Source organism: Dipodomys merriami, unplaced genomic scaffold (genome assembly GCF_024711535.1).
Source record: "Dipodomys merriami isolate MVZ:Mamm:240054 unplaced genomic scaffold, mDipMer1.0.p SCAF_60, whole genome shotgun sequence".
NCBI lineage: Eukaryota > Metazoa > Chordata > Mammalia > Rodentia > Heteromyidae > Dipodomys > Dipodomys merriami.
In genome coordinates, this window is record NW_027206180.1 from 1,642,442 (window position 1) to 1,665,696 (window position 23,255).

General features: G+C 43.5%; 1 protein-coding gene across 6 annotated transcripts in view; it reads right to left on the reverse strand.

Annotated features, from left to right (window-relative positions):
• Mrtfb (myocardin related transcription factor B) overlaps positions 1–23,255 on the reverse strand; it is a 170,812-nt gene that overhangs the window by 45,602 nt on the left and 101,955 nt on the right. For 4 of the 6 annotated variants that reach the window (XM_070003449.1, XM_070003447.1, XM_070003446.1 and 1 more), the window contains exon 4: positions 21,956–22,018. The exons of 1 other annotated variant lie outside the window; for it this stretch is intronic. In XM_070003449.1, coding sequence (XP_069859550.1) covers positions 21,956–22,018 — 63 coding nt within the window. Of the gene's footprint in view, positions 1–4,041; positions 4,309–21,955; positions 22,019–23,255 lie in introns of those variants that run through there. One more of the 6 variants, XM_070003451.1, reaches the window with a different exon arrangement.

Sequence of the window (23,255 nt, forward strand, 5' to 3'; positions counted from 1 at the left end):
TCCTGGGTTGAGTTGCCTATGAGACAGTAGTCTAGCAAATCACACGAGTGTGTCTTTAATAGTGACACATTGAATTTGAGGCTGCTGGTGACTTTTAGCCAAGTAACAGTTTTCTTTTTGTGGTACTTTACTGTCAATGCTAGAGAACTCTTTAGGTTAGCCTTCAATTTCCATCCTTTAAGGCCACTGACTACCATTTTGCCTTTGCCAAGTATGCTGTGGCACTGATATTATGTCATTTGTCTCAATAGTGATTCATATTAAAATAATTGTATTACATAATCTCAAGTCAATTGATTTTTCCTGAAAATTCATAATTATCATTTTTCTATTGCCAAGTCAGTGTGGTCTGTAACACCCTTCTTCACTGCAGGTCTACAAATTAATTTTAAATCCTATGTGTGTGGAGCATAATTAGAACATGTTCAAAGCTAAAAGTTGAGATTTCTCCACCACTGCTATGATAAAAGAAGCTAATCTAAGTAGAATGCTATTTTGAATTTGCTCACGAAAATGTGTGACCATTATTACTATTCTTGCCTATAGCAAAAACGTACTTAAGCTCTCCAACTAGTATTTATTGGAAAAATCACGTAAGCACGGACCAACCTGTGGTGATACGGTTTGTTATGCACACATGTCCCATGCTGTGGCAGTCTGCACAGTGACTTTCCCGTGGGCTGGGAGTGGCTCTGGGACACAGTACTTGTCTAGCATGTGCAAGACCTGGGAGAGACTGGGGGAGGGGGGCACGTTCGGAGTACACTTCTCTTTTTCATATGTTACTAACATTTCTTGTTGAGGTACTATGAAAATCTCTGAATCTATTCAGAGTCTGTTTCTTCCTGCTCCCGTCCCATATTTTCAGCCAACTACTATTATCCACAGTAACACAAATTAAGAAAAATCCTAATACAAAGAAGCAAGCACCTGAGAGGCAGGATGACTCCAAGTCCCTTCCAGCCGACATTAAGTCAGCCGCTCCAGAGAGCAGGCGGGGTACGTGTGCGTGCGTGCGTGCGTGTGTAGAATTACATGAACCAAAATTGTTCTCTTTCTATCACCTAGAAACTTCCTATTCACTCATTAAAAACAACATCAACAACAACAAACAAACCAAAAAACCCCAACAATCCCAAGTAGGTGGCATGGCTCATGCCTGTAATCCTAGCTATTCCAAAGCCTGAGCCAGCCTGAGCAGGAAAAGCACCTGAGACTCTCATCTCCAACAAACCAATTAACCTTGAGCAAAAGCAGCTCAGGTACAGTGTCCAGGTCCTGAGTTCAAGCCGCACAACTGGCAATAAAAAATAATAAAATCTAGAGGCTGCTTTTTCAAACAGATTTTCTTTTAAAAAACCGACCCTGACAAGGATGAGTAGCAAATCAGATGTGATGGATGGAAATGTAATGCTGGAGGAATAAATGATGAGGCGTTATTGACAGTCACTTATGTATTTGTCTCTGACAAAACAGCGTAGGACTGCCTATCAGACTCTAGGGCACTTTCAGTGATAAACTAATCACAGGTGTTTGCACAACTGCTGGCATACTGACGGCCTTTCAGAAATTAATACAATGCATGTGTAATCCAACACTCAGCGCAGATGAAGCTCCCCAGGGCGCCTTGTCCCTATGTTGCAATCTGTTGTTCCGTGGGACTGTCCGCTGCTGCTCATCTGCAGGCAGCGCCGCTGTGACACAGCCAACTTCAGGGGTTCCGCCCGTCACAGGAACCGAGGTTTTCATATGACCAACCAGCCATTTCCACAAAATTCTCAAAACTGCTCTGGATTTTTTCCCCAAAATAAACCCTGGTCTGAGGTAGCAGATCACACACATTCTCTCTCTCCTCTCTTTCTCTCTCTCTCTCTCTCTCTCTCTCTCTCTCTCTCTCTCTCTCTCACACACACACACACACACACTTCCTCAAGAGAAATACTTTAGTCAGATATAAATCAAAGTCCAGTCCAATACAACTGTGGTAAGATGGACAAATTCATCATCCAATCATTTCTGTGCAGTTTTTTGAAACATGAAAGTTCTTTCCTTACCTCTTTATATCTACTTTTAGGATGGTAATACACAAGCTACTTGGTAAGCATATGCCGGCTGGATTTAAGTGTGTGTGTGTGTGTATACATATATATATGTATATATATGGAGAGGTAACACAGGATTAGAAAATGAGTGGGAAGAGGATGAGAACCTGCATCAAGGCAGACATCTTGTGTAAACAGCAGGAAATAGATTCTGTTTATCTTCACTGTACAGATGAGGAAAGAAAGGTTCAGAACAATGAACATGGGCAGGGGCACAAAACTAGTCAATGGTACACCTGGGATTTGAACCTGAGGACACTTCACGCCCTAGTCTATCCACATGGTATCACTGCAGCTCCAGCTGTGCTCAGAACTGGGCGGGGGGGGGGGGGGGGGGGGGAGGACGGGAATCCATCCATTATGGAACTATCAATGCTACTTTGCCATCTGGTAACAATGCCCTACCCCATATTGTACTCATGGTGCTGAGGATCAAATCGAGGCCTGCGCATGTGCCAGACAAGTGCTTTACCCGGAACCAAACCCTAGTTTCTGTCTTTATGCTTTTAATCCTTTCGTTCTATGCTCCTTAACCATTTTCTTCTACCTTTGTGGTTTTCAAGTAGTGTAAAAACTGCTTTGAATATATGGAGCTAATGGGAATACTCAAATGTGACTTAAATGAAACATAGATAAAAGTTAAAGTTTTTTAAAAAGAACAAATGACTTAAAAGTTTTGTTTCCTCAATGTGCCTTAAAAATCTGGTTGGCCTTGATTTTTATGAGTCTACAATAAAGCAAGCTGGGTACAAACAGAAGCAATACACTGTTCAGTTCATGACAGTGGCCGCTGACACCTCATTGTCTATCATTCATTCCCATCCAGGCTCCTCTGGTTCTACACACACCAAAACAAGTTCAAATCCAGTAAGTCCAGCAGCCACTGTCTCTTCTTACAGTTGAAAGTCATAACTATCTGTCATTATATTCTCATATTCTAAACATGGGAGGGAGCAAGGGAGGGAGGAGGGAGAGAGAATAAAGGAATATCCTTTTGGAAGAGGCTCCCAGTGGTCCTTAGGTGGATGAGTTTTTGTAAAATGAACAAGATCTAGAGGGAAGGCGAGGGCAACAGGAGGAAAGGAAAAGGGGTCCCGGGGTCTGTGCTTCCTGAAGTGGGACTTGAAACATAAGGTCAAAGACAGCAGGCATTGGGAGGGGTCTCAAATTTAGAACAAACTTACTGAGATCCCCGAATTAAGGCCTTAAACCAGGGCCCCTGGTCTCCAGCTACTGGAGCGCAGCATTCCACAGGGGCCTGCCTCGGGCAGTGCCAGGCCAGCCCAGCCAAGTCCCTGCCTTTGGCCATTTTCTTAGGTCAGTCAATCAGTGCTGTGCTTGCTGGTGACAGTAACTAACAGTATTCTTGAGCTTATTCTTTGCTTGCTTTGTTGAAAACAACAACAACAACACTACAAAAACCCAATATACAAAACAAAAACTATGCAATATGCTTTTAAAACAAAAAAAAATTTAAATGTGATGTGCGTTACGAGCAACTGGCCATCATTCAGGATTTAATGAGAAGCAGCTAGCTCCTTCCTGGCTTTAAACAATACAAATTGCTAATATGTTAAGTGAGGGAAAATTAATTTTCCGGGAATTATGTGTATGCAAACCTAAAAGAAGCACTGCTCTGACTAATGTTGAAAAGGAAATGGCTCCTAAAAAAACAGCAAAAAACAACCATGGGGGAGGACCAGAGAAGAGATACAGGACGAGCCAAAGACGTTCCTGCAATCCGGAGGGCTTCCTCGGCGGGGACGGATGGAATCATCACTGCGGCATGCCCAGCGCTCGCTCCCCGGAGCCCCTTCCAGGACCGGCACGGGCTGTGGAGCCCGGGCGCGGGCGGACCGAGCGGAGGGCAGATACACGGACGGCGGCACGGTACGCGGACAGACGGACACGTGGCCGGCCGCCCGGTCCACAGACTGACCTTCCTTGAGGCTCTTCTGGTGGCTCCCCTCAAGGCATTCCTTCCCCTTCAGGGGCTCGAAACCCCCGGCGGCCAGAATCTCTGGGAAGCCCGGCGGCTGCTTCTTGGAGCTGTCGATCATGGTGAGGCTTTAGGATGCGGAGGCAGCGGCATCGGCGGGAGAAGGCTGGCTCTGCGGGACGCGGCTCCTCGCTCCTCGCACCCCGCACGGGGCGGCCAGGTCTTCCACTAGCAGAGGGCAGCCATCACCCTCCAGCCGCGGCCCGACCCGCACGCGCCGCGCCGCGCCGCGGCCCCAGCTCGCTCCCACGCCCGTCCTCCGCGGGGAGGCGGAGCCGGTGCGCACGGCGCCAGGTCCCGCCCCGCTCCCGCCCCGCGCCCGCCCCGCGCCCCCGCCCGCAGCCTGACAGCCCCAATCATCCGATGAACACTGAGTCAGGCGGTTAAAAATAAATCCTCCGGTGGTGACGGGAGAGGGCTGCGGATACCCAGAAGACGGGGCCGCGGCCTGCCGTCCCGGGCTCCCGCCGTCCCGGCTCCGGGCTGGAAAACTTCCCACTGCGGCTGGCGAGGGGCGGGCGCCGCCGGCCGCGCTGCCTTTGTACCGGGAGGTGGACACTGCTCCGGCCCGCGGCAGTTCCCCTTCCCGCCGCTAGTCGGCCGAGAGTCCGCGTGGCCCGGCCGGCGAGGGGCCGAGGGGACCAGGACGTGGAGACAGGGCACAGCTACCTGTGGCCGGAGGATGGTGCAGGCGGGCGCCTGTGGGAGCGGCCGCGCCGCGAGCCTCGCGGGCCTTCCCCTTCTCCTAACCAACCATCAGCAGAGTGCCCGAACATTCACTTTCCACTAAAGGCGCGAGTGGACGAATGAGTGAACGGATGAATGAATGGCGTGTAACAGGCGAAGTGCTAATACATCCAAAGCTCCAAACTAGTCCTAGCCCAGCTGACAAAGAACCGCCAATCTGGGGTGAACAACTAGCCGTGGCCTGAGGACAGACAGCGCGGCACCTTCCTAGGCACTCGCACCACCCACTCGGCGGCCGAGGCCGCACACAGATGGGGCTGGAGCTTCGGCCCAGTGCCGGCCTCCCGGGCTGCGGCCTTGGAAGGGGCGGGCGAGCTTCCTGTCAGCCCAACCCCGGCAGGAGGCCTGGCCCGTGCAGGCAAGGCGAGGGGCTGGTTTTAGCACACCTCTCAGACAAGCTCGCACATTCTCCACTATTCTCTCTAGTCCTGAGGCCTGGATTTTGTGAACAAGAATGCCAAACAAGAGCACGGGGCTGCGTTCAAATCCCAGTTTATCCCCCCCCCCCCCCCGCTTCATATAAGTAATAAAAAAGCACTATTTTCTGAGGATACATTTTAGGTTGATCACTTAGATATTTTGCAAAGATTATTTCATGCGACCCCCGGCAAAATCTTGTGCTCTCTACCGTTATTTGGACAGTTAGACATTTTATACATCAAGACAATCTGACAAAGCTTGTAGCAGCCTTAGGATTTAACCATGTTTTAGTCCCTCAAAGCTCAAATCTTTCTACTGCAGTTCAGTATATTGCCTCCCTTCTCTAGAATACCACCATTTCCAGGCTTTGTTCTGATCTTTAGACAGATTCATGAGCAGAAGCCAAAACTTTTATGACCTTTTAGTAATTCTACTGGCGAAAGCAGAAGCAATTATAACATAATGATTTTACAGAATTTTAATCTTTTATGAAATAATGTTAATGCTTTATTTAGTGCTTATCATGTGCTATGATCTAAGTGTTTTTCATATATTATCTCATTTATCTTGCCAGTAGATTGGTGGGGTCAACCTCAGATGGAAAAACTGAGGCATAAAAAAATCAAATATTCGAGCCGGGCGCCAATGGCTCACGTCTGTAATCCCAGCTACTCAGGAAGCTGAGATCTGAGGATCCCAGTTCAGAGCCAGCCTGGGCAGAAACATCCTGATACTTATCTCCAATAAACCACCAGAAAACCGGAAGTGGCGCTGTGGCTCAAGTGGTAGAGTGCTTGCCTTGAGCTGAAGAGCTGAGGGACAGCAGCGCCCAGGCACAGAGTTCAAGCCCCACAATCAGAAAAAAAAAAAAAAAAAGTTCTGTCAGAGGTGACCTATTTTGTAAGTGGTGGCCAGGACACCAACACAAGTAGACTCCAGGCTCTACATTCTTAACTACTTTGCAAAAGGAATAATGAAACCAGCAAATACCAACATTCCCTTTCCCAGGATGCTGCTTTTAAGTTCTGAAAATGAAGTCTAATGTCACAGGTTCATTCATTTCTCTCTTTGCTGCTGGTAGTTTCCTTCCCTGAATCCTATAGTCTCTACCACCCACCTCATGGCTGCCCTGGATGCCCCCTCCAGCTGATGCTGCTGCTGCAGCTGACCATTCAGGTTCCTCCTCTGCCGAGCCCACTGCCTCTGCTGTCCCCACTGAGACTGGCCAGCCACTATCTCAGCCCCATGTCTTTGGATGGAATTAGGGAGGAAGGAAGGAAGCCTTCGTTCTCTCTCATAAGAGAAGCCCAGGGTCATTCCACTATTCCTGCTTGTTTCTGAGCCCAGTGCTGGACCACCTTCATTGGCATTTGGTTCTGTTGTTACGTGAGACATTGAACTGCAGATGGTATGTGATTAAGGTCATTTAATAGATGCCTATGATCTGCTTCCACAGTGTGTGTGCGCACTTGAAAATGTTTTACTATGAACAAGACTGCTATACATCACGTCAACTTTCCCACCACCCAAGCAGAGATATTTAATAAGCGTGAGAAAAACTGCATGGCTTAGAGTAGCAGCAATCCAAGAAAGACTTTGGGGAATCAGAACACAAACAGACGTGGCTCAGGGGAGCTACACAGAAACTTGGCAGAGCCAATGTATGCTTACAAAGCCGCTGAAGAAAAGACACTCTCTGATGACGCTGTGCCTCAATAAGGAAGACACAGGGCATATTACTAATGGACAAGGCTTCCCTGGTGCCAAACACTCAAAAGCCAAAAATGTAAAGAGCCTGCGGAGAAGCAAGGGCTCCAGAGGCCTCTCTCACCATTCCTGCCATGGAGGGGAGAGAAGAGGACATTCCACCTCGCGCTGCTTTGTAGTCAGCGGGTGAATGGCGCTGCGCTCTGAAGCTTCATCCAGAGGTTGTGGGTGGAAACATTTGATGTGTGCTGAATACATTTTAGTGGAGGTTGTATTCAAGATTTCTTCCAGGGTGCCATATTTCAAGGAAAATACATATTTTTTATCTGTATTCTAAATACTACTGAGAAATACTATACCTTTAGATCACTTCTAAATGGGCATGACATAAACTATTTTTGTAAAAAAAAAAAAAGGATTTGAGAGGAAGAATTGAAGAAAAATGTTCTGTTTATACAGAGAATAAAAAGGAAATCAAACTATGCTATCTCTGAAATCAGATAATGTACCTTAAAAGACCTTCATTTTTATCACTAAAATGTGTGCATATATATGTGTGTGTGTATATATGTACATATATATATATATGTATGTATGGGCTGCACAGTGACACATTCCTGTAATCCAAGCTACTTAGGAAATGGAGGCAAGAGTTTCAAGAGGCTGAGGTCAACCTGGACTTTACAGTGAGATCCTACCTCTAAAAACTACACATGTAAGAAAATGTGCACACGCACACGCACACATTGAGGGGAGAGATGTCCTGTGGAGTGGGGTTCACAGCTCTGTGCTCTGTCCTCACACTCTCCGTTCTGCTGCACGCTCAGTGGGGGTGTCCTGATGTCCCTGAGTGGAGTGTGCTGGTCTCTCCTCCTGCTCAGAGCAGTGGTACAGATGTGACAGAACCACAGAATATGCCTTATTAGCGTAAAGCCATGTGAGCTCTCCCCTTTACCCAAAGTTTACAGTTAAGTGAAACCCATCTGCTCCACTCAATAACTACTCCTATCATCATGCTACAAGTGAGACCCTGGGAGCTTAAATGACTTGTACATCCGTGGCTTTGAAGAAGTGAACAGAAAACTTTTAACCTAGGTGTATGGCTTGAGTCTCCTTGCTTTTCTCAATGAGCTCTGTGAGAGAATTGAGCCCTCTGCCCAAAGGCATTCACTGTACACAACAAATTAACTTCTAAGAATCTAAAATGATTCACACACTTATTCTTTGGAGAATTGGGAAGTCACTCAAATCACATTTGTAGGATTTCTCTTTCAGAGTCTGGACTGAGAAGAGTATTCCATTGCCCTCTCCCTCCTCCCTGCCCGCTGCTCCTCCCCTTTCAGCCACTGGGTAACCTGGATGGTGTTCAGTACGAGGGAGAAGGGAGAGCTCATTCAGGAGGAGACCTTGGTGGCCTTCCTGAAATCCCTCAGTACAGAAGGCATGGGTGGCAGGCAGCCTCCAGGGTGAAGGAACAGGGAGGGAGAAGCAAGGACAATTACAATTAGTTCTCGAAACAGGGATACTTCCCACAGAGGCTGATAGACTCCACCTATCTAGCAGAACACAAACTGCCATTGAAACAGTGTAACAAAATGCAATGGCTAGATACAAAAATTTAGTTTTGACTTTGGCATACCGGCTCCTATAGCCTTTGTGTTTCTGCACATAAAAGCTTTAAATATGTCTGTTTGTGTGTGTGAGAGAGACAGAGAGACCAGGGATTGAGCTCAGAGGCCTTGTGCTTGCTGGGCAAGGGCTCTGCCACTAGAGCCATACTCTGAGTCTGAAACATACAGTTCTATGCAAATAAATAAAACTCCTGTCCCTTGTCATTTCAAGCAAAACATTCAGAGAAGTTAAAAGTACAAAACAGTGTCTGCAAAACAGAGAAGGCTAAATGTTTTCTATGGCCTAGTGTGCCAGAACTAAAAACCAACACAGAATGGTAATCAGACTTTAACCTGGAAGGCCAAGGTGAAGCATTTTATGGTTTAGATTGACCTCCCTACAGTGATTTACTCTGAATCATCTATCGGGACAAGGGGAAAAGGAGTGGGGACGGGGGGGCGGCGGGTGCCTCACAAACAAGGCTGTGGGGTGAGAAGCCTGGAAAGGGAAGGACAGGAAGCGCATGCAGAGAGAACAGTGTGTTCAAAGATACCAAGTCTCAAGGAAGAACAATGCCTGGGGAGCAGTGGAGCCAGGCTGCTGGGCAGGGTGCAGACAGGCACAGGCAAAGGCTAGTCGGGGTCTGCAGGTTGTGGAGCATCTGGGCTTTCTCCTGAAGACAAGCCTCAGGAAGCCACTGGGAACACACTGGGACCCAGGGAATGGCCAGGCCGCAGGCTGTGTGTGCAGTACGGGAGGATCACACCGCCTGGGTGGCAGAGATGTTCTCCCCACAACATGGGTACTATTTTGGTTTTTGGGTTCCAGATAAATACCTTTCCACTGACTAATCTAGAACCATTTATTTTAAAAAGACCATTTCTCCTCTACAAATGGCTCATATTTATAATACACAAGTGGCTGGGTATTATCTCTTCTCTACTCTGCCTCACTGTTGATGAGTAAATCCTCTGGTTTTGCTCTTTCAAGACAGCATGGCTACACTTGGCTGCAACTCACTGCTCTTAAAAAAGAGCCACACAGCAACAAATACATCTAGCCAATTAGCAACAAATACATTTAGCTTTCAAGTATTGGCTCATAAATAAAAGAACCAGAGATTCTTAGCAAAAGGGTTAATTTTAAGACTAGGTCAACAAAAGTATAAGGGAATCCTAAAGTATCTTGTGCTAAACATGAACATTAATAGGTTAAAAAGGATATAAAAGAGAAATAGGTAAAAAGAGTCAAAATAAGGGGATCTAATTGTCCACATCTGTGACAATTTGTACATTCAAAACTATAGCAGTAATGGATAAGACCATTCCAATTTCAAAAATTAAGGACTCTAAGTCCATAGCAATTCCTTCCTTAGAGAAGGTGGCTATTCTTTTCAGAAGAATGCCAACTGTCAGAGAAAAAACTGTGTCAGAATTAGAAGATCATTTTGCAAGTCACTCTATAATAATTTATTTAAGTGAGAACTGTCAGTTTAACCATGAATATAAGGTGTCTGGGACACAGAATGGTTTCAAGGCACAGTCCACAGATTACTTATTATAAAGAAGAAAGGCATATTACATAGAAAAGGAAAGGAGAATATTATATAGAAAAGGAAAGGAGAATGTCATCTTCACTAAGTGTCCACACAATCTCACCAACAGTGGGTCCAACTGTCACGTTCCTTCTAATGTGATTCATGGAGATGAAGCACCTATGTTTCTCACTGAAAATGTTGAACATGAACTGACCAAGCTAATCCAAACTGGGGTCATCCTATAAAATAACTAGTTGTTCAAGAACACTGTGAAACACTAAAAACAAACCAGAGAACTGAACTACACTAGAAGAGTTTAAAGGTGTAAAACAGCTAACACACTGAGTTAAGTGGATTAGATCCTGGCTTAAAGAAATGATATGGGACATTATCAGGGTGAGTGGAGAAGTAGAAAAATAGGTCAATTAAAAACTATTTTACTGATGGTACTTTTTTATTTTTTCGTCAGTCATGGAGCTTGAACTCTGGGCCTGTGCGCTATCCCTCAGCTTGTCAGCTCAAGGCGAGTGCTCTACCTCTTGAGGCACAGTGGCACTTCTGGTTTTCTAGTGGTTTATTGGAGATAAAGAGTCTCACAGACTTTCCTGCCAGGGCTGGCTTTGAACCATGATTCTCAGATCTCAGCCTCCTGAGTAGCTAGGATTACAGGCATGAGCCACTGTTGCCCGGCTGATAGTACTTTTTTGAGGGTGATAAGGATATATGTAGTATATAAGAGAATGTATTCTGACATATTTGGGCATGCCTGTAATTTACTCATAATCCTTAAAATTACCAAGCAGCTCTAACTTTGGCAGTTTAAAAAAGTATGCAAAAAGACTATTGTCTTATTATGAGAAGTCATTTAAGAAAAATGCTAATTTATATTGAACAGAAAAGATAGAGTTGATTTACAGAACTAGTAGATTTTTTTCACTCTCTTGATGTCAAAGAAAACTTGCCGTAAGAGAGTGATCGATTGTAAGCTCTTGATTTTCCTGGAAATAAAAATATATTTGCTTAAAAGATTTAAAAGAACAAAAGGATTATTTGCTCATCTACTGAAAGGATTTTTTAACTTTTATTTCATTTATTTAGCTGAGTACCTTCAATGAGCATATACAGGACACAGAGCACATTTCTGTATTCAAAATCACCGTGATGCCTGCTTGGAAAATGATTTTTTTTCTAGCATGGCTACATTTTCTGAGAAGAGTGCAAAGTGGGATGCAGTACAAAAAGAAGGTAATGAAGACTAGGATGGATTCATTTCCATGCATGTCCACGTGAGTACTTCAGTGCACACGTACATATCTATATACTATCATATATATATATATATATATATATATATATAAACACACATATGTATGTACATAGGTTCAACCAGTGCATGCATATGGTATAATATATATATATATGATTGTGCGTGCATATATATACACACACACACACTCAATCTTGACTATTTTAATGAGGTAGATGGTTAAGCAGAATGTTTTAATCTTTAGAATGTTCTTATTTATTTGACAGTACTGGGGTCTGAGATCAGGATCCTGTGTCCATGTGCTTACTATCAAGTGTTCTACCCATGAGTGACACTTCTAGCCCTTTGACTGCCATTCTTTTTCAGATAGGGTCTCCCTTTTGTCTGGAACTGGCATTGGACCCTGATCCTCCAATCCACAGCCTCCCGAGTAGCTGGAATGTCAAGTATAAGCCACATACTTGGCTTCAGGAGACTTTAAAAGAAAAATTATACTGCTGAAGTAAAATCTTCCACTTATGTTAATTTTATATATAGTCATTTATTTTTATTTGCTTTATGCAAAAGAGAAAAGCCACAGACTACCTTAAAAATGTCCTTGTTTGAGCTTTCAATTAAAACCAATCTTTTTGAGGCTGGGAAGGTGGCTCAGTGGTAGAACGCTTGCCTTGCGTGCCTGAGGCCCTGGGTTCGATTCCTCAGCACCACATAAGCAAAAAGAAAAAAGCCGGAAGTGGCGCTGTGGCTCAAGTGGTAGAGCGCTAGCTTTGAGCTGAAGAGCTGAGGGACAGCGCCCAGGCCCAGAGTTCAGGCCCCACGACTTGACCAAAAAAAAAAAAAAAAAAAAAAAAAAAAGATAAAACCAATCTTTTCTTTTGCACTAGCACTCTTTATAATTTCAGAGCCAACTGTGTCATTAAAACCTCTTTTTTATTAGCTGGTCTCCTTTACTTTATTAAAACCTCCTCTCAGTTTATAGGTCTTATAAAATTAAGAACCTACCTCATGGGTAAAAGGCTTTGCCTAATGAGCAGGGGGAACCTCTACCTCCTGGCAAATTAGGGGTTTAACTTGGCTAGCTACCGGTTGGTTGTAGGCTCTTGGTTTGGTGAGGAGAAAACACGTGGACAGAGCCTTGTTAGTAGGTGGATCTAGAGAAATACCTGTTGGTGGTTACATTTTCAAAGAGAGTGAGGGAAAAAAGTGGTATGTTTTTGTAAGAAAATGCAGGATAACAGAGAAGGCCAGAATATGATGTTAGGTATTTAATTATATGATTACAGCCCTTAGAAAAGCAAAAGAATGGGAGAAGAGCACCTTATAAAAAGTATATTACTTAAAAACAAAAATCTTTTGGAAAAGATTCTGTTGGCACATTTTACTTGCTACAAAGCAAGATCCTATCTCAAAGACTTAAACAAACAAAAAGAAAAGATAGGAGTATTACATATTTAGGTAAATGGCCAACCATAATTTGATGTAATTCATTCAAGGACTTTCTTATGCATACATATGCTTTCTTTTCTTGAGGTGCATATATGGGGCAGAGGGAGAGGATGGCAGGATGCTTAACCAAATGGTTAGTTACATTCATGATAAATCCATAGTTTTTATTTCTTGTTTATCGCAATATAACAAGATATTCTTGGCAAGAAAATTCCCATTTAACACACATATGAGAAGAAAAACAGAAGCTTTACTTATCTCCTAATGGTTGTTTCACCTAATTGAATCAGTCAGTTCTTTATTAATGAAGTTAGGATTCTGTAAACCAGAGAAACCTTTCATTGTTAATTTTTTTTTTGAAGGAAGGAAGGGAGGGAGGAAGAAAGGAAGGAAAGGAAAGGAAGAAAGGAAGGAAAGGAAAAAAAGGAAGGAAGGAGAGGAAAAAAGGAAGGAAGGAAAGGAAAAAGGAGGAGGGAAGGAAGGAAGAGAGGGAGGAAAGTGGGAGGGAGGAAGGAAGAAAGAAGGAGAAAGGGAGGAAAGAAAAAAGGATAGGAGGAAAGGAAGGAGGGAAGGAGGGAGGAAGGAAAGGAAAAAAGGAAGGGAGGAAGGAAGAGAGAAAGGAAAAAAGGAGGAGGAAAGGAAGAGAGGGAAGAAGGAAGGAAGGAAGGAAGGAAGGAAGGGAGGGAGGGAGGGAGGGAGGGAGGGAGGGAGGGAGGGAGGGAGGACCTTTTAAACAAACGATATTCTGCCTCTAGCTCCCAGTACCAAGAGGTTTTTCTCACAACTTGCTAGACATTTTGTCAGCTTCACAGGTTCAGGGTTACATGTCTCACTTTGTAACAAACAGTTCATTCACTGACCAAGAAGTACAGAACACTTTGGTGTGCCCTGAAAGGCTGGGTCTGAGTGGATCCAAAAAAAATGGCTTTGCTGTCCCAAGTCTAGTCTGAAAGCTCAGTTACACCTATCAAGAGTGGATGTGTGTTTCTAACCCGGTGTTTTGGCAAGTGATAGAAGCAAGCCCTGAACTTCACCTCCTTCCACAAGAAACTTGACAAAATACACGAAGTAACTGCTTTCACACATTGTGAAACAGGTAATAAGGGAGAGAGGTTGCTACTAAGGGAAGGGCAAGGAAGGGAAGGGATGGGAAGGAAGGGCCTTAGCTTTCTGCTTGGAGGCAATACCCAGTCCCCGGGTTTGAGAAGCTGGAAGTTAGAGTAGCCAGTCGGCTTGTGGAGCTTAGGAGACAGAGGAGAGCCAGGGAAGGCAGGGAAGCTAGAAGTATAGGGCAGAAACCAGGAGGTCCAGAAACCCACCTAAAGGTATCCTTGATCCTTTGCTGTACTAGGCTATATGTACATGGAGTAAAACCTCACAGGGTTGGGAAGAAATAGCCAGGGTCTATAAGCTGAACCACCCGAGTGCATACTGGTTCGAGCTCTCCCCAGCCGGGGTGCAAAGTCCTCTCTGGGCATTCAGCAGACATTCTAAATGGTCAGCCCTGGTTGTGGAAGCACCATCTCTGGCATGAATGCCACACTAGATCTTTCCTAGGAAAGGTCTTGAGGGCAATCCAAAAGCAACTCAGCTGCGTACCAAATCACAGCACAACATCCTCTAAAGGAAGACAACAAAATAAAATCCAGACCCTCAGCAATGTAACATTCACAGTGGTATATTAGGAAAACAAAAAACAAAAAAAAATCAACCAACTACACACTACTTAACAAGAAGCAGGAAAATGTGACTTGTTTAACAGGAGACAAATTCATCAATAAAAAGGAGGACAAAAACTGGAACTATGAACAGCTATATAGCTATGGAAAAGCATTTTAAAGAAAACATGATCATAATAAGGATGTGGGGGGAGAAATGGACAATGCAGAAAAGAACAAAATGGAACTTCTAGATAAAAAAACTCTAATATTTAAGATAAACATTTTATTGGGTGGGATCAGCAATATATGAGATCTACCTTAGGTAAGACCAGAAAAGTCTTAAAAACAAAAAGTGGAGCTAATAAGACATTACAAAAATTAAAGTGTAATCTTTATAAAAGGCCCCCCCCCAAAAAAAAAGAAAAAGAAAAGAGGGAACAGAATGGACCAACAAAATCCAGTGTAAGACAAACTTAAACATAACTGTGGTAGGTAACCCCAGTAGTGGCCCCCAGTGATCCCTTCCTTATGGTATTTATGGTCTTAATCCTCTCCCCTTGAATAATGTGTTTCTAATCAATAGAACATGGCAACATTGAGGAAATGCTACAAAAGACTCAGAGTTTTGCTACTGCAGGACAGAGTAAGAGAGACACTTGAACTTAAAGGCACAGGCAGGAACTTCCTGAACAGAGAGAGTCCTAGGGTCACAACAAATTGGAGAGAGACTGGACAAATGGGACTACCTTAAAATAAAAAGTTTCTGCACAGACAAAGAAATAGCAACCAAACTAGAAAGACAGCCAACTAATTGGGAAAAAATGTTTACCAGCAAAATATCAGACAAGGGTCTAATATCCATTATATGCAGGGAACTTAAGAAACTAACCCCTCACAAATCTAACAAACCAATCATGAAATGGGCAAGGGAACTAAAGAGAGACTTCTCAGAAGAAGATATAAATGGCAAAGAAACAGATGAGGAAATGTTCATCATCCCTGGCTATGAAGGAAATGCAAATAAAAACAACACTGAGATACCACCTTACCCCAGTCAGAATGGCTCACATCGCTGGAGGGGATGTGGAGAAAGAGGAACCCTACTGCGTTGCTGGTGGGAATGTATACTAATACAACCACTTTGGGAAACAGTCTTGAGATACCTCAGAAAGCTAAATATAGTCCTCCCTTATGACCCAGCCATACCACTCCTAGGCATATATCGTGAGCAACAGGAACCAGTATACAAAGACACATGCACCTCCATGTTTACTGCAGCACTGTTCCACAATAGCCAAGATTTGGAAACAACCCAGATGCCCCACTACTGATGAGTGGATACAAAAATTGTGGTACCTATACACAATGGAATATTATGCAGCCATTAGAAAGGACAAAATAATGGCATTTGCAGGGAAATGGTTGGAACTAGAGCAGATTATTTTGAGCGAAGTAAGCCAAGAACAAAGAGACAAACAGCACATGGTCTCCCTGATATGTGGATGCTAAAGCCAAAATACAAGAAGATATGGCAAACAGGACTCAAGAAACAGACAGCCCCCCATTTTGTCATATCATTGCTAAATGACTCCATGTTCTGGACCATATATATGGTAGATATGTGCACGCAACAGAGGGAAGCCGGAGGAGGAACAGAATAGGTGGGAACAGCCCACACTGAGCAAAAGGGAAGACATGTAACCATCACCTGATGTGGAAAAAAATAACTTGTAATGTCAAAGCTCATAGAATTCAAACTGTATAGACCATGATACTGACAATTTGCCTTGTGAAAATTAAAATGTGTTTGTAACTCTAAGTATCACTATTCCACAATACTGTGAAATTTATATAATCACCTAATCTCAATTAAAGAAAAAAAAGTGAGAGAAGGGATGACAATGCTGTCAGACACTATGTACTCATGTTTTGTAGAATGGCAACTTTTTTTTTTTTGTCGGTCGTGGGGCCTGAACTCTGTGCCTGGGCGCTGTCCCTCAGCTCTTCAGCTCAAGGCAAGCACTCTACCACTTGAGCCACAGCACCACTTCTGGTTTTCTAGTGGTTTATTGGAGATAAGAGTCTCACAGAGTTTCCTGCCCGGGCTGGCTTTGAACCGTGATTCTCAGATCTCAGCCTCCTGTGTAGCTAGGATGACAGGCGTGAGCCACCGGTGCCCGGCTAGAATGGGAACTTCTTTGTACAACTACTTAAAGATAATAAAAGTAAAAAAAAAAAAAAAGACTCAGTTTTGCCTTGCGAGGCTATTTGACACAGGCTTTAAACAAGCTGGCATGCTGGGGACACCCAGGTGAGGGCCGCCAACAGCAGCCAGCAAGGAACTGATGCCTGCAGGCCTCACAAACAGCATCTTGCTAAGAATAGTATAAGTAAGCTTAGAAGCGGCCCCTTTTCCAGCTCAGCCCTGGCTGACACCATCTCCCGGCTCCCAAGAGACCCTGAGGCAGAGGCAACCAGCTAAGCATGCCTGCACCCTGACCCACAGAAACAGAGCTGAGAAGAAACATGTGCTGTGGTACTAAGCTGCTGAGGTTTCAAGCAATTTGTTTCATAGTAATAGTTCAGCAATACATCAGACATATTCCCTTCAATGTTACTGTTGAAACACGGCAATAAGATTATCAGGTTACAATTTCAAAAAGAGAGATCTAGCTATATGCTATATATAGATATAGATATCTAGATATAGATATATATGCTATAAGTAAACCATTTTATAGCTACAGATGAGTTGAGGGCAAAACCATGGAAGATGGTAGCTCACATCAGGCTAGATGAAGAAATCCAGAATGGCTGTATTAGTATAAGAAAGTCGACTTCAGAGGGACCATTACCAAGGAGGGAAGAAGGCTCGATAATGGGGAAGGGATCAGTTCATCAAGGACTTGCGTCAAAGCCTCAAAACACATGAAACAGAAAACATACTGAAGTAGAAATGAACACATTAGGTTGGGTGTTGGTGGCTCACACCTGTCATCCTAGCCACTGAGGCTGAGATCTAAGGATCGCGGTCTGAAGCCAGCCTAGGCAGAAAAGTCCCCATGAGGGGCTGGGAAGGTGGCTCAGTGGTAGAGCACTTACCTTGCATGCCTGAGGCCCTGGGTTCGATTCCTCAGCACCACATAAGCAAAAAGAAAAAAGCCGGAAGTGGCGCAGTGGCTCAAGTGGTAGAGCGCTAGCCTTGAGCTGAAGAGCTGAGAGACAGTGCCCAGGCCCAGAGTTCAGGCCCCACGACTGGACCCAAAAAAAAAAAAAAAAAAAATCACAAAAGTCCCCATGAGACTCTTATCTCCCCAGGAAACCAGAAGTAACACTGTGGCTCAAAGTGGTATAGTGCTAGCCTTGAACAAAAAGAGCTCAGAGACAGTGCCTAGGACCCGAGTTCAAGCTCCATGGCCAACAAAAAACAAATTTACGATGGAAGTGGAAGTTTCCAATATTCCCCCAACCCTTGGTGGAACAAGAAAAAAAGGAAATCCATGAACAGGGACACTGCAGACTTGGACAACTGTATCAATTCAACCTACTGGGCCTACTAGCAAAAATATTGGCTGTACCCTCAAAGGTACCTAAAATAGTCAGTCATTTACAAAATACACATATTTACGTGAGAAAGTATAAACCATTTGTGTGTCTTCACTGAAGAAAATAAAAACCATAGTACTTTCTATATGCACTGGGCTTTGAGAATCATAATTAAGTCCTTAGATTTCTTTAAATTTCATTTTTTAAAAATCCTAACTTGATTTGATTCATGGAAGTTTAAACATCTTCCAAATTACAACGTTCGGGTATCCAAGTCAAATTTTGAACGTTTTAAGGTTTTAAGCATCTTGCTCCATGGGGGTTCAGAAAGCACTCACTAGTCAATTAGCCAGACACCCCCTCTTCTACCCACAGACAGCAAACATGCAATTATGCCCCATCAGCAAATTGTTATTTAACCAAATTCCACTTCTTTGGAAAAAAAAGGAAATTAACAGATATATAAATGTTGAAGACTGTGTTAAAAATATATTTGAAATGCAGTATTTTCTCATGTTATGAATACCACTGCTTGTTCATTCTTTCTTTCCTTCCTTCCTCTCCCCCTCTCCCTCCTTTTCTTCTCCTTCTTCTCCTCCTCCTCCTCCTCCTTCACAGAGATGAGGACTGAACTCAGGGCCTCTAGGCAAGTACCCTTCCACTGAGCTAAATCCCCAGCCTGCACTGTTACTCTTGGCTTGAGAAAAACACCTTCCTGTGTACATATTTTTCAGCATACAGTATATACCTTATCTATATTTTAAACATTAATCAAGAGCCATACAATTCTCTAGGACATTCTATTATTTATTGCTGACCAATTTCGTACTTTGATTTCATTTCTTTTTTTTTTTTTAAACTTTAAACCTAAGGTAACCTAGAGTAGCCTGGGCTTCTCTTTTTTAGAATAAAATGAATTTTCACTTTTACTACTAATTTTAAGAGGCTAGCTTGAGATCATAAATCAATTTATTTGTTTATATTCCATTTTTTAAACTTATTCAAAATATATTACATTCCAACAAGAGAATCAAATGTCAAATAAGGACTCTGATTGTGCAGGGTCTCTAATTTAATAGAACTCTATGGACTTACCTAAGGATCACCACTTTGAAGAAAAACATGCAGACAGAACAAAACAAAACACAAAATCTCACAACAAGCCTGCCTCCGCACCGCACAGCACTCTGGAGCACGGTTCACCTCTGGAATGGGTCTCAGCAGTTAAGGCCAACTACAATCCAAACAAATGCTAATTACCCACTCATTTCCTTAAGTTATTCAGGCTCCAGATCTCTAGGGTTCTGCCCTTCTCATGTATTTTTAGCACTATATTCTTTTTTTTTTTTTAAAGAAATGTGTAATAATACACAGTAAAGTATCTTAAGGGGATCCAGATGGAGTGAAAACGCTCTGCAGAGCCACCCCCACGGGTGACCTCAAGCCCTGTGTGGGGCAGCCGCCACCGACCCAGATCCTCAGGGGAACTCTCTGACACAGGAGCTGATGCTGCTCTCGCCGTCCCAAAGGTCACTGTGAAACACTTACAGATTCTTAACATACATATTGGTTTGTTAAAAGAGGATTTACCAATTTAACCTAATTCTTTGTTAAATGATTGGGCTAAAAAAATGAAAAAAAAATAGAGATATGATTATGACATAGGTTCCCTGGAATCAAAATGAAAGTGATAAAGAATGTAGAAGATGACTTAGAACAAGAAACTTGGTAACTGTTTTATTGCTACTGGATCCCAGGTCTTCTATACAGTACTTACTATATACGTCTCTCATGCCTTAGGAGTCTCAGCAATCATATCTACTTTCTAACTTCCTGGAACAAGGAGAGAAGAAGAAAACCTATAAATCAGCCCCTGATGACAGGGGGTCTGTTCAGGAGTTTACCAAATGGAATGACCCTACTGGAATTCCTTCAAGCAGCCTGTGAAAACGTCAGAATGGAGTCTTGTTTTAGAGGTCAGAGTCCCTAGAGGGCTCTGAGTTTTGGCCTGTTTGTCTTTTCACATGCCTTACTATTGGAAAATCTTTCCTTGTAGACACTGACTGATGCCCAGAGAATGTGAGGATTGTGGGAACTGGCAGTACCCATAGGAGACGAACTTCATGGGAAACCCATGCCTACTGCCCAGGCCCACTCAAGAGCGCATCAGATAAGCTGCTCTTCAAATACTATGACGGACACGAGATACATTAGGAAACTGTGTCATTCTGATCTCTACAAAGAAACACTCATGGAATAGGGGCAAAAATTACTGGAACTATTGAAATAAATATTTTAATTCAAATACTAACTTTGTGCTCTATACCAACACCAAAAGAGATGAACTTACCTAATAGTTGAGGGGTGAGACCTCCCCCCCCCCCCCGACTTGAAGGTGAGCAAACTGAGACAAAGGCAGAAAAATCACAGCAAGTACTGGTAAGGCCAGGACCAAGACTCAGCCAAGGTGGCCTCAGAGTTGTGCATGTGGCCGCCGTCCTGGCATGTGTGGATCAGGCACATCACGTGAGGCTGGGTGGCCAGTCCAGCCATGAAGGCACTAGTCACTTTTCATGTTTTATCTCAGTTGTTCTCCAAACAGCCAAATGACCATTTCAACTCTTAGCCTACAATTATCTCTAGAAGAAGCTGGTTTAACGAAGGAGGGGTACAGAATCTGACCTTGTGAGAGCCCTCTCCATTGAGTGGGTATTTGGCCTGGGATACAGCCTAGCCTGTCTGGTATGTGTAAGGTCCCAAGTTCTCCTTATCCTCAGCCATCTGCAGGTATCAACCTCACATTAATTCTCTGTACAAGGTCAGGGGGTTACCTTTAAAGATCTATGTATCCAATAATTAACTTTATGAGTCAACTCACTTTTAAAATGCCAACTTTGTATTAGAGGCATAAAATCTAGAGATTATTTTAGGGTAAGAGATGTAATGATCATTCAACAAATGTTATTCCTAACAATAATGAAAATATCCTTATTTTCATCCTTGGAACATCAACTTTTTAATCCTTTGAAAGATCAGAGTATCGGGCATAGCAAATGTTTCTTTTTTTTGGGGGGGGGGGTCGGTCGTGGGGCCTGAACTCTGGGCCTGGGCACTGTCCCTCAGCTCTTCAGCTCAAGGCTAGCACTCTGCCACTTTGAGCCACAGCACCACTTCCGGCTTTTTTTTTCTTTTTGCTTATGTGGTGCTGAGGAATCGAACCCAGGGCCTCAGGCATGCAAAGCAAGCGCTCTACCACTGAGCCACCTTCCCAGCCCCAAATGCTTCTTATCTCTAGTACTTGATGGTATCGATCAGTTATCTTCCTGACAAAGGGTCAGACTATGTCGCTTTCCTTGTTAGGCTTCTATTAAACACAGATATTGTATGTCAAAATTTTAAGCTAATGAATACAGATAGTAGCATCATCTTAATGAAAACAACATACATGACCATAAAAGAACAAACAATTTGGACTTTAAAAAAGCTGAAATATTGCCTTTTGAACTGAGATTCTGATGCTACAATCAAAACAACACATACCTGCCAACTCTTGAAAACCAAGAATAGGAAAATATTACATATTCTAAATTAGACACATTATTTTGGAGAATAATATAAATTGAAGCAATTTCTCCTTCCTTTCAAGGGAAGTCTGATGCATTGAGAGAGCTGGCATGTATGTTTCATGATTCTGCAAGGTCCGTGTTTAAACAGCCACAGGACTAACTGGGACCTACAAACACTCCATCAGCTACCACGATGGAGGCATAGTTCTCTGTGCCACAAGGTGAGAGGGACATGGTGGAGAGCACATGATGCAATGAAGGGCAGCCAGAGGAAGACACATGGGCCAGAAGCTCCCATACGGACACTGCGATGGTCACAAGGCCACAGAGCGCGTCTCAGACTTACCCACGCTCACGGGCTGAGCCAGCAGAGGCGGCTGGAGTCCTGACTCCCACAAGACTACACTTCCTGTTAATAGGAGGGCAGCAGGTGAGGGCAGGAGAGCCAACAGTACAGATCAATTAAAGGAGATAGAAATACATTGGGTATGAAATCAGCTTACTAGTCTATGTGATTAGTAATTACAAAGCAGAGAAGTTTCCAATACATTTGTCATTCTAACATATTATTGCTGTCATAATAGTACATTAGTGATGTTTTAAAATATAAGCCAAATAACAAAGGGATAAAAATAATTATGGGTCACCTTTTCCCAGGACAGTCCCCATAGTTAATAGGCTGTTTTTTAGGTATGATAGAGAACGGGCAGCCCATGCCTATCATTTCTCTTGCCCTGTGGTGAGGTCAGGTGGCAGACATATAAGTAAACAGAGCCACAAGTTAATTGTACTAGATCCCTCAGCCCAGCAAAGGGACTGATAGTAAATTATTCAAGTCCAAGAAGTCTTGAGATTACTTTAGTAATCTTCTCTTCCTCCCTTCCTCCAGATCTTAGCCTTCTGAGTTGCTAGTATTACAGGTATGAGCCACCAGCACTGGACTAATGATATTTCTTAAGTATCCATTTATCTTAAATATGCTGTGATTGCTTTCTGAGGCATAGCAAAGACTGCTCCTCCATACATTACTTTTTTTTTTTGGTCTGGTCGTGGGGCCTGAACTCTGGGCCTGGGCGCTGTCCCTCAAGCTCTTCACTTCAAGGCTAGCGCTCTACCACTTGAGCCACAGTGCCACTCCGGCTTTTTTTTTTCTGCTTATGTGGTGCTGAGGAATCGAACCCAGGGCCTCATGCATGCAAGGCAAGCGCTCTACCACTGAGCCACCTTCCCAGCCCCATAAATTACTTTGTTTACCCACAGATGGGATGTATGGCAAAAATCATACGGTGGATTCAAATTTTAAGACAATCATCTCCACATAAGAAAAATGTATCTCTATGACTATAGTTAATTACAACAGCTTCATCAATTTTTTAACGTATTTTTGTAAGTTTAAGTTTAAACGGCTAATTGATATTATGCTGTAAGTCTTCCTTAAATCCTGGTAAATTACTCAGAGTGAGGCTTCAGGAGTGCTATATTAAAGCTTCCTCCACCCTCCACCCCCAGAGATAGCTAGAAAGTGTTCACGCTGGCTTTGAGATCAGACTCACTGCCAGCTACAGACTGGAGGAAGATGACTCCCACACAGCCTGCCCTGCTTGGGTGTGTTCAGCCACACACTGAAGCAAACTAAATCCTTAGTA